Source organism: Notamacropus eugenii, chromosome 1, assembly GCF_028372415.1.
Source record: "Notamacropus eugenii isolate mMacEug1 chromosome 1, mMacEug1.pri_v2, whole genome shotgun sequence".
NCBI lineage: Eukaryota > Metazoa > Chordata > Mammalia > Diprotodontia > Macropodidae > Notamacropus > Notamacropus eugenii.
The window spans coordinates 175,970,292-175,984,695 of NC_092872.1; the positions used below are offsets into that span (position 1 = coordinate 175,970,292).

A 14,404-nucleotide genomic window follows, 5' to 3' on the forward strand; every position below is an offset into this window, starting at 1 on the left:
AAAAAGTCCTCTCCACTCAATCAATACTCCCTCTCTCCTCAATCCCTTACTATCGGGCTTTCACGCCCATCACTCTACTGACACGACCCTTTCAAAAGTAATTCCTAATCACAAAATCCAATAGCCTCTCTCTTCAGTCCTTATCCCACTCAATTTCTCTTCAGCTAATGACACTATTGACCATCCTTCCCACATGGCAGTATCTCCTCTCTTGGCCCCAGAGGCAATGTGTACTTTGTTCTTCCCATCCATATCTGACCTCCTATAATGGCTCCTAATCTTCTATTTAACTTCTCACTTTCAGAATTTCCCAAGGTTCTAGCTTTGGTCATCTTTCTTTTTTAAAAAATTAGTTCTTATGGATGTCTTTTGGGTTTTTTTAAAATCACCATAATTTTTTTCATTATCCATGTTCCCCTCCTATCAGAGTCATCCCATATAAAAAAGTATTTTTAAAGACAACAAAAAGAGGAGAAAACTGTCTCAGTGTACCTTGTTGATCTCCTGTCTTTGCAAATAGGTGAGGAAGGAATATGTCTTCTTAGGTCTCTTCTTGTGAACCAGACTTATTTGTTAAAATTTTGCATTACTACTTTTCTGTAGTTGTTCTTTCCATTTAAATTGTTATAATCATTGTATATATTGTCTTCTTGGCTCTGCTTACATCATTCTGCATCAGTTCATGCAGATCTTTTGATGTTTCTCTGTATTCATTGGAGCTCTCATTTCTTACAGCACAGTAATATTCCATTATGTTCTTGTACCACAACTTGTTTAGCCATTTTCCAACTGATGGGTCTATACTTTATATCCAATTCTTTGCTATCATAAAAAGTGCTGCTATAAATATTTTGGTGTAAACAGAGAGTTTCTTTTTATCAATGGCATATTTAGGGTATAAGCCTAGTAATGGAATCTCTGAGCTGAAGTATATGAATATTATGACTATTGTATTTGAATAATTCTAAATTGCATTCCAAAACAGTGGTACTGATCCAAAGCTCTACCAACAATACATCACTGTGTGCCTATCTTATCACAAATCCTCCAACACTGACTATTCCCATGTTTCATCATCTTTGCCAATTTGCAAGGTATAAAGAGGTAGAACCTCAGGATTGTTTTGATTTATATTTCTCTTATTATGAGAGACAGTATTTTTTCACATGGTTTTTAATAGTTTGCAATTCTTCTTCTTAGTATTGTTTGTTCATATACTTTGGCTATACACATATATGTGTGTGTACATATATACACATATATATACATATATGTATATATATATGTGTGTGTATACTTCTGATTTCAACAACTTTGACTACCACTACATATATGGTACTTTGACTACCAGTACTTTAACTTATTCCCAAATGTTTATTTCCAGTCCTGACACAGTTCAGACTCCCAAGTTCACACCTGCAAAAGCTTACTAGACATTGCCACCTCTCAATCGCTACATCTCTCAAATTCAACCAAACTCATTATATTTTTCCCTTATGACTTTTATACTTACATTGTGTCACTATCATTCACCCAGTTCCTGATGTTGAAAACCCTGGGCGTTATCTTTGAATCTGTTTTCCTCTTACCTCATACAGCCAATCAATTATCAGGTCCTGTCAATTTCACTTCAGGAACATGTACCCATCTTTATGCCAACACTCAAATTAAGCCTTGATTACTACTTTACCTGTACTATTGAAATAGTCTCCTAATAGATATTCTTGCCTTCATTCATTTCCCCTCTAATCTGTTCCTCGGAAGTGATGCCAAAATAATCTCCTTTTAAATCTTCCATAGCTCCCAAAGTAAAGCTCAAATTCCTCTTCCTAGGATTTGAGGCCTTCTCTACCCCTATTTCACTGTTTCTAACCTTATCTCATACTACTCCCTTCCATATATTTTATATGCTAGTTAACCTACATTACTAAACCAACTCTATCCCGTAAGTCTCACCCCCTCAACATTTCTTGCAATTTCATGCCTCTGTGTCTTTATTTTTGGTTCTTCCCTATATTGTACCTGGAACATCTTCTAAAAAACACAGAATAAGAATCCCAGAATTTTAAAGTTGGAACAGACCTCTGTCACCATCTAGCCGAACCCACACCTGAAAAACACCTCTATCATAAGATCAAGAAGTAGCCATCTGGACTGTCGGATTCCCTTCTATGAAGGGAAACTCACTAACTTCAAGATAAAACAGAGTATTTATGAAAAAGACATTTTATTCTTACATCAAGCCTAAATTTACCTCTTGCAACTTTAACCCATGATCCCTGGTGCTAAACCTCTGAGACCAAAGAGAAAAAAGTCTAGTCCTTCTTCCACAGGAGAGCCCTTCAAATGTTGGAGCACAATTGTCTTCTCCTCCCTGAGTCTTCTCTTTTGAAGATCAAACATACTCAGCTCCTTCAACCAACCCTAATATGACATGGACTCAAGACACTGCACTCTCCTGATCTCCTTTCTCTGAGCATGGTACAGCTTATAAATGCCCTTCTTAAACAGTGATACCATAAAGTGAATACAATGTTCTAGATATGGTCAGGGTACGAAGGGCTTATCATAACTTATTCCTGGAAGCTATGTCTCTTTTAATGCAGCCTAAGACTGAATTAACTTTCTCAGCAGCCATACTATATTCACATTGAATTTGTAGTCCACTAAAACCTTCAAACCCTTTTTGTAGGCAAACTGCTATCTAAACATCCCTCCTAATACTGTGTACTTGCAAAGTTGTTTGGTTTTTTTTTTTAACTCAAGCCTAAGACTTTGCATGTATTCCTTCTGAAATTTATTTTATTAGATAATATGTTTGATCAGATGTTTTGATGTGTCAGGACCAAATGATCTTGACTCTTCCATTGAGTGTGCTACCTAGCTCTACCATCATCAATAAATCTGATAACTGTGTCATCACATGTCCACAACATTAAAATGTTAAATAGCACAGGACTAAGGATAGATTTCTAGGACATCCCACTGGAGACTTCTTTTCAAGTTGGAACTAGACACTTAACCAGTATGAATTATGATTAATAACACTATTGCCTAGCATACTTCTTTCTATCTTTTCCACAACAAATAGCATGAGATACTTTATAAAATGCTTTGCTAAAATCTAGATAAATTATATCACTATAGAGATACCTATAGCGTATACGTATATATATATGTGTATGTGTGTGTGTGTGTGTATGTATGTATAAACACATATAGAGTTATCCCTTCTACATCATAGGGGTTAGGGATGCAGTATTCCCATGATCTGGAAAATCTGTGTAAAATTTTTTGACCCTGCTTTCATCCCAGAGAAGTCTAAATTTTTTTTCTTTTTCTTTATGCGATGTACCTTACTGTAAAATTTGAGTTGCTATTATATAATACTACACGTATATTTTATGCCTTTCTGAGTTTCTAAACTTTTTCTACATCATCTGCTGGCCTTCATGTGTCATCTGTCACTTCCACAAAACTTTCCAAAAATTCCCATGTAATTTCTTATGGTGACCCATGTTAAAGAGAATATGGGCAATAGGGAAAGTCATGATGTGGAAAGAATAACAATCTTTAAGTGTTCCACTTTGCCCACCGACTTTCTATCCATTCTTTAAAGTCGAATTCAGATAGCACTACATCCTCAAAGCTTTTCCTGAATCGTCCTTTTCACACTGACCTCCTTTTGTTTTATATCTCTCTAATTTCATTATTATATAATGTATATATTATATAATGTATTTTGGAATTACTTGTGTTTGCATCTCATCTCTCTACTGAAAGATAAACTCCAGGAGAACAGACTGGGTCTCATCTAAGCTTTGTATCTCCTGCAGCAGTCCAGCTAGCACATTAGATACTTACTAAAGGTTTGTTAAGGGAATGAGTCAGTGCTAAACTATTTTCACTACAATAAGAAGATTTCACTTGAATATGAAATTGAAAGGCAGAGACTGATAAAAATCATTCCCTATAACTGAACACTGCCCACAGTCCACAAAGGCTTTAGGACTAACCAAATACATATGGTTAAATAGGCTGATAAGTAACAAAAGCAGACTCATCACAAAGCAAACTGATCATATACATGGACTTGAACGGATTTATCTGTTGCTTGATATTCCAAAATATAGAGTACTGTGCTTTAATTATGTTGAGACATTCACAAACAGGCTCGTCCTACCTTGAAGATGAAATCTGCTCCCAGAGGTCCTGGAATCTTAAAAGTTTCCCTATCAGACCCCCTCAGAAATTCAACTGTAGTGTTTTCTATAACAAAAACTCCAGGGGCAGCAAAGCTGTGCTCTCCTTTGCTTCCTTGAAGGGTTTTTGATTCAATAACTAAAAAGAAAACATTGAAATAAGTTAAATGACTTCAAGTGTTTTTAAAAATGGCTTCTTATGCATAGTGACAGCAATTAATAATAGTTTGTATGCAATTATTTTATTATCCAGAAAAAAATTACACATTCATAAACCCTGAGCTGTGCCATGCACATAAATATGTAAATTCTGCTCTCTTGAGAGGTTTTATTCCTGTCACTGTAAGTGGACACTTTCCTCTTTGAAGTCTATTTGCTGGTTCATTGTTTTAAAGATATCTGTTACCTAACAACAGAAGTGGTCAATATAATGTCTTACTCAGCATAATGTGTTGATGGCATGTGTGTATGTGTGTATAGTATGTGTATATGTGTGCACATATGTATTACATATATATGATTAACATGGCCATAAATAACAATTATACTAATAATTATAACAAGGTTATAATGTAATAGTCATGGTGCAGATTAACTGGGAAAATGGTCTAGATACCCCATGTAAAACTTGCTTTTTAGAGCAGGGATTCTTATCTTGTGGTCCACTGAATGATAGAATTTAGGAAGACCGTGAATGTGGATGGAGGCAGAAAATACTGCCTAGTTGCAGAGAACTGACCTTGGAGTCAGAAATCGATGAGTTCAAATCATGCCTAAGACACTTAGGTACGTAACAATAAGTTTCCTTATCTGTAAAATAGGGGATAATAATAACAACTTCCTCCCAGGGTTGATATGAGGATAAAATGAGATAATATTTGTAAAACACTTTGCAAACCTTAAAGTGCTTTATAAATACTGGCTGTCATTTTCACTAACCCAAGCTGAAATTTAGCCTTTCACTAAATTATAATGTAGGCAACAAACATTATTCTGAGAAAGGATCCATAGGCTTCATCGGACTTTCAAAGGGATCTGTAACATGAAAAAGGTGAAGAACCCCTGGTCTAGATAAATACACATAGATCTGCTATAGAAAAGGGCAAAGTGTGGAGATCTGTTCCAAGAGACCAAGTTCTTGTCAATTTCCTCTAGTACAATCTATTGCCCATGGCATTTAACAGATAAGTTAATGACCTAATATACCAACTTCTTTCCTTCAACAATACTTGTACAACAAATGCAAGAGATTTTCAACAGCTAATTTTTGGGAGAATTTGGTGCAGGAGACAAGACAAAAAGACAGAGCATAACAAATGGGGCAGCCTTTCAGTTATGAACCCTTCTCTTTTACCTGGTCAAATCTGGGTTATGAATGCCATTGACTGACTCAGGGATGTGCCAGAGCCTACTCAAAGTGGTTCAAGAGACTGTTAAAATTTTCAGTGTAAGCATTTATGCCTTAGAAATCAGCAAGCTCTACAAATCAGGGCTTGGTTTTCTGTTTTTAATGATTGTCTAAAATTGAGAAAGTGTTAATAAAGGAGATTAAATCTAAAACTGTGTTTTGCTACATTTTCCTCCTGTAGATCTGATTATTAAACTTTTGGACAGCTAAGTAGTATAGTAGATAGAGCTGAGCCTAGAGTCAGGAAGACTTAAGTTCAAATTTGGCCCAAGATACTAGCTGTGTGACCCTGAGCAAGTCACTTAACCTCTGTTTGACTTAATCTACTACAGAAGGAAATGGCAAACCATTTTAGCATCTCTGCCAAGAAAACCCCAGATGGGATCACTATGCATTGGACATGACTGAACAACAATTTATTTATTCAGCACACCCCTGACTCTGAGATAAATAAGGTTAATTTCCTGGGTTGATCAGCCTAAAATAAGCTTTTTGCCTGAAATGCCTGAAATTGTGGAGAAAGAGGACTTTTGCTTTTTCTCATCCAGATGAATGTCATTTTAAATTTCACTTTCACTTCACATAGACATGGACTAAAGTTGGGAGAGGTGGTGTGGGGCAGGACCAAGAGATCTGAGTTCCAGTTCTAACTCTTGCCACTAACTTGCTGCATTGACCTTGGACAAGTCACAAGACCTCTTAAGGCTTCCATTTCATCATCTGTAAAATGAGCTGATGGGAATAAATGAACTTCCCTTCTAACTCTGACTTTATATGATTGATTGAATGTAATTTTGCTATTCCTTAGAGATCCTGACAAAAAAATACCAAGTCTATAACAAAGTTGCTAGGATACAGAAAAATAAAAAGCTAGGAATACAGTCTTAAAGGTTTTGCATTTATATACTGCTTTCTTTTTTTGCATTTTCTCTCTGCTACTGTGGCTGCCACAGGAATTCCAGAGAGCTTGGTGATAAATCCATAAAAGACTGTAACCTTTTGCAGGCGTCGCTGGTTATCGCTGACAGAAAGGCAGAGAATGTTTCTGGGAAAAGTCAAGGGTAGAAGTGAGCTACTGATTTGGAGAATTTATTAGAGGGGTACGAAGTATGCTGGCTACTTTCAAGCACACAAAAACTAGCTGCTTTGAAGTAATGACCTTGATATCAAAGTCTGGAATAAAATCCTGACCATATTAGATATTTGGAAAGTAAATGACAATGTACTTTTTTTCTCCTTCCCATGAGGTTCTTTGAAAGGCAATGGTGATGTAGTGGGAAGTGTTCTGAATATAGTGAGAGAGGATATGGGTTCAAGACCTGGTTCTGAATCCCAGTTTCCTTATCTCTAAAATGGGAACAATCAAACTTGTGAGGATCAAATGAGATCTGGGGGGAAAAGGTAATTAATAACCACAAAATGCGAAAATAAGTTTTTATCTTTAAATGGTATAAAGACAATTAGTTGGCATTAAAATATTTGGGGGTTTTTCCCCCCAGACCTGTGATTTTAGAGATGTAGGAAAGCCTGGATACAGAAGCTATCTGCATAGAGTACTTTGTATCTTCATATCTCATCAAGTTGCCTAAAGTGCCTTAGTGGGTAAAACTCTGCCCAGAGTCACAGAGCTATCAATGTCCAAGGAATGACTTGGATATGAAGACGCTTTCTAGGACACTGTCCTACTAGTTGAAAGTTAATACAGAGACTAAGTCCAAGGGAAAGAATAAAGGAAAAGGCTAATAAAGAAGAATGTCCACAAAAGGAAAAAAAGATGATAAAATCAGGTATCTAACTACAGTCACACAACGTCCAAATACCCAACTGTTGACTTAGCCAAAACCTACTGCAACAGGTGATAGACAACATCCAGACGGCATACTTTGCTGAGTTCACTAAATATTTTTATAACACACACATACACACGCATGCACATACCTTAAATCACTACATGGGTCCACAAGGTGAGGGTTTGTGAAGGGGAAGCTTTAAAGAGTAGGGAGAAAAATGCTGTGAAATATGTAACCTAAGTCCAGTTTTTATTTTGCCTTGATTGTTTGGTTTCATTAATTCCTTGAGGGCAAAGACTATTTCTTTTAGTTCTTTGTATCCCCAATGCCAACCATAATTTCTGGTAGGCATATAGTAGGCACTTAATAAATGCATGTTGATAGAACTGATTCAAATTATGAGCACTAAAGCACATTCCCAATTTAGATAAACAGAGACAGCCAGACAGACACACTGCTGCTCTTTAGAATGGCACAGACTTCTTTATGTTCATTGGGATGGGGGTGAAGGGAAGTATCTCTGTGCCAAAGAACCCCAGAATTTTCCATCTATGAAATCACAAACTCTCATGCTATCTACATGAGGTAGAGGGCAGTAGAATTTTGATTTCCAACTGTATTCATGAATAAGCTGAGTTAGAAGAGTGAAATTATTTGTCCAAATTCTCTCATACTGAGGTCATGAATGCAAATTAGTCAATTCAGCTCAATAAAACCATTTCACTTAAAATTAAAGTAATTCAGATGCTGAGATGAGATTTCCTATGACTATATATTTTAATGGTGGCAATTTTGTGGGTCCCTAGCCCTTTTTAATTAATAATGAGATTGATCTTCATAATAAATCTGAATTGAAGACCTTGAGATTACCGCTATACTCGAGAGGCTCTACTTTATTAGATCCAGGCACACCCAAATTCCCCAGTCTTTGTATTTTAATTAATGTCTCCATTTCCAATCTCACTCCTATGTTCACTTTTTAGCTAGTTTCTAGAGTCAAGGACCTAGGTTGCTGGAGCCAGGCAGTGATTTAGGAAGTTGACAAGAGGGGCAACCTGAAGCCAGCCTCTTCGATTGGCATCAAGAAGTAAAGATCCATATAAAATCAACCCATAAATCCCCCTACCATTGAGCAGGCAAATGAGTGATTACTCCTCCATTCACCCCATACCCACACTTCTCAGGTTTCCCTTTCATGAAGTCTTTTCACCCTTGCTACCTTTGGTGTTACTGAAAGGGGGATTTAGGGACCAGTAGGTGAGAAGAACATAGAGGAAAAAAACCTGAGAAACTAGAAAATTAAATTCAAGGAAGTCCCTAGCTAGGCTTCCAAATGTTTACCTGCTGAAATAGCTGCTTTTTAAAGCAGTTTTTTAAGAAAATGATTAATGGGATAATTTAAATTGGCCTCTCCTTGTTGTAGAGGTTATTTCTTTATAAAGAGACAAAGACTTCAAACTTTCAGAGAAATGGGTTAGTCAAATTCTTCCCAAAAGGCCCTTTTGTATTCTAGGATTATAGTAAAGTTGTTTCTAATTAGATAATTTTATTAATTTTCTAATGAATAATTATAGAATTTGTATATATTTATCATATAGCTATTGCGCTTTTTCATGTGATACATGTATATTTTATGGTCTTTTGTAGGACCCTTGCAGAGCCAATGCACTGACTGACACATTGATTTCCATTTTAGAGGACTTAAATTGCCACTTCACTATTTTAAGTCAAAGTCAGAGACCCAGAGTCAAAAAGGATCATCTAGTCCAACCCCTCATTATATAGTTGAGGAAAAGAAGGGCCAGGAAAATTAAGTGACTTGTCTAAGGCTGCCTAGGTAATATCAGAATTTGAAACCAGGTCCTCTAAATTTTAAGCCAGTCGTGGTTTTTTTATATACCACACTGCTTCCAAAATCATCATACTTAAATACATCAAGCACGTATGGCTTACTGGTGTGGGCATTATCTTCAACAATACAGAGCATAACTTTTCTGTAAAATGAGGGGATTGTTTTATATGATCTCTAAATTCTTTACTAGCTCTGACATTTTAGGACTGGTAGGATGTAATTCTTTTCTTCTTTTGAGATTTTTGTGGAGAAAGAGAAAAAGGAAGGAAGGAAGGAAGGAAGGAAGGAAGGAAGGAAGGAAGGAAGGAAGGAAGGAAGGAAGGAAAGAAAAAAAGAAAGAAAGAAACAAAGAAACAAAGAAGGAAACAAAGAAAGACCAAAAGGCTATCCTGGCACTGAGTTGCTAAGAAGCAGAAAAATGAAAAGCTAGGAAAACAAACTTACGGTTTTCATTTGGGGGCCTTAGTAGATCATCTCTGCGAGTACTTGATATAGCCAAGGAAATTTATCACTGAGTAGCCTTTTGTTTATAAGGTTTTCTGGACTTATCTGGGGTTGGTTCTCCAACATTACAGTTGTGCCTCTACTCAAATCCTTTCCAGCTTTGTGGAACCTGTCAGAGTTTATGCTCCACTGATTTGGTCTTTTTAAACTCAAAATCTACTGCCTTCCACAATGAGAAAGTAGGACTTTAGGAAAGGTGTAGATGATTATACAGGCATATCATTATTGTCGCTTTGTTTTTATGATGTATTATTCATAATATCTACTATATGACTTATTTAGTGTTGGAGTAGTTAGGTGACACAGTGGAGAAAATGCTAGATTTGGACTTAGGAGGACCTGGGTTCAAATCCTGCCCCAGACATTTATTAGCTCAAATCACTTTCCTCACTCTCAATTTCCTCATCTGTAAAATGAAGATAATAATAAGATTGTTGGGGGAATCAAAATGAAACATGTGAGAGGATAAGTTTCCCAGGGAGAAATTTCCCTCTACCAATGCAGTTCATGACTCTTCCTCAACTTATTCTTGGAGAGCTTCCTGGGACACTGAAAAATTAAGGTGACTTACCCAGGTAACACAGCCACTATTTGTCAGGAGAGAGATTTGAACACAGGGTTTCCTGACAACAAGACAGGTCTCTATCTACCATGATATGTGGCCTCTCTTAATAGTATTCCTATGAAAAGATTATGTTTTGTAACCTTCTTTAAGCAATGTGCTTAGGGGAGATGGTGGAGAAGCACTCTCTATATCCTGGTTAGTTGCTATGATGGATCTGCCTTAAAATAAAGCCTTTTAATAACTATGCCCCAATACTTACTTTGACAGATCTATGATTTTGTCAATATAAGCAACTGTCTCCAATAACACTAACTGAAATTCATCAGTTGCCTTTTCTCCTACCTCTTATACATGTCCTTCCATAAATCCTTCATGAGAGCTCTACTCAATGTGTTTTTGAGTTCTTGTGAAATTATATGAATGTCAGTGGTAATTAACACTCTTTGCTGGTACTCAAAATAGTCCTGCCTTGTATTTGAACCCATTCTATGGCAAATGGCATTGGAGCAATATCACTGCTATTATAATTATAAAAATTTACAACGTTATAATGTTATTGCTGCTATTAGAAATCATTATAAGCTCAACGCTGCTGGAAGGAACCTAAGAGGCCATCTAGTCCAATCCTTTCATTAAACAAGGAAACTAAGATAAAAGGAGGCAGTGACTTGCCTAAGATCATACAAAGAATATGTGCCAGAGATATAATTTGACCCTCAGTTCTCAGATTTCAAAGCCAATGTTTGTTCTATAGATCCATGCTGACCCATGTGCAAAAATCAGGTATTTTCCCCTATGAGAAGCATTGTTCTTAATTAAAAGGACAGCAGCCAAGTCACATAGAAGCAAAGCTCTTCTCAGCTGCTAACTGCATAAAAAAACTACATCTAAAAATTAACATGAAGAAATAAGGAATGTGGAGATGAATGCAAAAAAAAAAAAAATCAAATAAATAAAAACCTACTTCTTTATTTTTGTAGCTAGGTGGTACAGTGGAGTTGGGAAGACCTGAGTTCAAATTTGACCTCAGACATTTACTAGCTATGATACCACGGGCAAGTCACTTACTCAGGTTCCTCAGCCATAAAATGAGCTGGAGAAGGAAATGGCAAATCACTGCAGTATCTTTACACAGAAATCCCTAAATGGGATCATGAAAAGTTGGATATGACTAAAATAACTCAAAAACAACAACAAAACTCCTTTATTTAGAAATTTAGACATTTTTTTCTAAACAATTTTATATGGCAGATTAATTGTATTCCCCAGAAAAGAAGCATAATATCCCTAAACATTTCCAGGGGAAATGCAAGATAAGTCACCACAAAGGTCATTCTAAGCAAAGGATTCTGTCACCAGTCGGCAACAGAGTGGAACAGTGGAACAGCATGAGCTCTAGGGTCAAAGGACCTAGTTGGAAGTCCTGTGTCTTATACGTATCATCCATATGACCTTGGGCAAGTCACTAACTAACAGGACTCTGGTCTTTTCATCCATAAAATAAAGGCACTGAACTAAATGATTTTTGAGCTCCATTTCAGCTCTCAGGCTATGATAAATCCTATGAAACAGGAACATTTTAGAGCCTTGTGTGCAGGGTAGCATAACCCAAACATGTCTGACTATAAGGTAATGAGATTGCTTGAGATGGCAAACTTGTGAGGTTATAAATATCCAAATGAGCTTTATCCTTCAAAATAATCACTTTGTGGGGCTAGATGCTTATTTCAATGTTATGGGCATTGCTTGGTCCTCTTTAGGAACTGCTGACTTCAGAGATAGTTTGTAAGCCCCAAGAAAATTTCTCATTACTTTATAGGCAAAACTTTGCATTTTAATCCCTAAACACATTATGTTTGCATCATTCTGTGCATTTTCTAGTAACTTCAACTGACATTATAGAGCCCTTTAAAATTTTCAAATCACTTAACATACATTATCTTCTCTCAGCCTCGGAACAACTCACAGTGGGTTATAGATGAGGTTAAGTGACCTGCTATGGTTGAAGTAAATGTCAGAGATGAATCTTGAGCCCAGGTCCAGCACTCTACCCACAATACCACTGAAATAATCAGTGCATATGGGGTAGACATATTGCTTTTTTAGGATTGGGAGATCACTTTACTGTTTTAAATGAATGTCGACGATGACAGTTAATGTTATTGCCTTACCTCATTGGACGGATTTGTCTCTAAATGACTTTTGGCTATTTCCAAGTGCAATGAGGATACTGACCTGCTCTAGCCTCTAAAAGCAACTCTCAGAAGGGAGTTCCAAAAGTGCTTTGACCAGTTACAAGGTAGTATCCATACAATAAGCATGTATAGCCTCTGAGGATGATCCTCTGGAAGAGGGACAATATTTATTTGGATAAAAGTTTAAATTTTGTTTGTTTAACAAAAGCAACTGCATGACTTTATAATAACAGTTTGTTTAATGAAACTAAAGGTGTGAAAGGCATTTCTGGTCCATTCATTGCTCATGCCACCAGCATCATTAAATTTCTCTTGCTTTCCAAATTTAAATTATACCACATACAGGATTTCCTTAAGTTCTCTTCCAGTTCATTAACTACCTCATTATTGCCTTCAAATGTTTTCTAACAATTCCCTACTGTTTTAATAAAGGACAGGCTCACAGCTAGGAGAACTTTAAGTGAAACACTTTAAATGGAAACCTTTGACAAAGGGCAATTCTATTTCAGAAGTTGAGCCCAGTTTCCAAAAATTCCAATGAGTTTAGAAGCCACTAAGAAGATAGCAACTAAGGATTTTCTTCCTTGTAAGAAATTACATAGAAAAATAAAACCAAATAAAAGATGACCCAGAAAAAAGCCTTAACTATAGGACTTCTTACTTAAAAATTAATCTGATTCCCCATTCCTAAGGATGAAATGTAGGTAACTCCAAAGCAGGGATTTTTTTTCCCTCTTGGTAATAGGGACAGTGGAACTCTGAGGATGGTTATTTGGGCTGAAATTGTCGTAACTACTCCAACTCCTCTGAGGGTCTGTAAGACTCTGCTTTCCAGTAAGAGAAAGTGAAGGAGACTGGATAGCTATGATGTTTATACCATAACATTCCCCGGGATCTCTGACAAGTCCTGATATATTTTTGGAGGTGTTCATTTTGAGAGTGGTTAACGAAAAGCCTCCTTCCCAGAAGAAGGACTATACGACAGTATATGTTATATAACAATTATATGTTATGCAACAGTAAGCATAGTCTAGCAGACATGGGATACTGAATCGAACACTGTGTTTTACGTATAAAGAAACTGAGGACTAAGGAGGTCCAGTTAGAAAAGTGCCTGGCACAGAGTAGGTGCTTAATGAATGACTACTGAATTTGGATTAAGTGACTTGACCATAGTCACTTAAAGGACTGAGGAAGAATTTGAACCCAGGTCTTTTGATCCCACATCTAGTATTCTTTCCATTCTGCCTCTCAATCAACCAGGATCACCCTTACCATACACTCCCAAAATCTAGGTACAAATTCGGAAATTGCTACCAAACTGAAAAGGCTTCATGTAAGTAGTTAGCAATGCCCTTTATATGCTTTTCCTCTCCCAGGACTACTCTAAGTTCACAGTGGCTTCTAGCCAGAAGGCTTGCTCACCAGTGACGAAATTTTTTGGTTATTAAACCTACTGAGGATTATCATTGTCATCATCTTCCTCTTAGCGCCATTTCATCATCTTCTTCTACCACCACTGTTGCTACTAACTTGTTGACATTTATATGGGGCTATAAAGGTTTGAAAACCACTGTATATACATTCGCTCATTTGAGCCTCTCAACAACCCCGAAGTAGGTATTATTAGCCCCATTTTACAGATGAGGAAGCCAAAGTTGAGAGAAATGCTAAAGAGACTTGCTCAGGATTCCACAGCCACTTCTGTAGTAGACAGGTCGGGTATGAAAGGTTCATCAACACTGATAGAATCATAGATCTCTGAAGTTCAAAAGTAATACTTGCCAGAATGAACAGATCCCGTGATGGAAAGAAGCTGATCAATCTGTTAGCGAGGTTTCCTCTATTAAAGCCAGACTAGCAAACTTAATATACAGCCCTATATTTT

At 36.7% G+C, this 14,404-nt stretch overlaps 1 protein-coding gene across 8 annotated transcripts in view; it reads right to left on the minus strand.

Moving 5' to 3' along the window:
- Nucleotides 1-14,404, minus strand: part of ADAMTSL3 (ADAMTS like 3) — a 562,343-nt gene that overhangs the window by 196,904 nt on the left and 351,035 nt on the right. For all 8 annotated transcript variants that reach the window (XM_072619353.1, XM_072619328.1, XM_072619322.1 and 5 more), the window contains exon 9: nucleotides 4,184-4,341. In XM_072619353.1, the coding sequence (XP_072475454.1) occupies nucleotides 4,184-4,341 (158 nt within the window). The remainder of the gene's footprint in view (nucleotides 1-4,183; nucleotides 4,342-14,404) is intronic.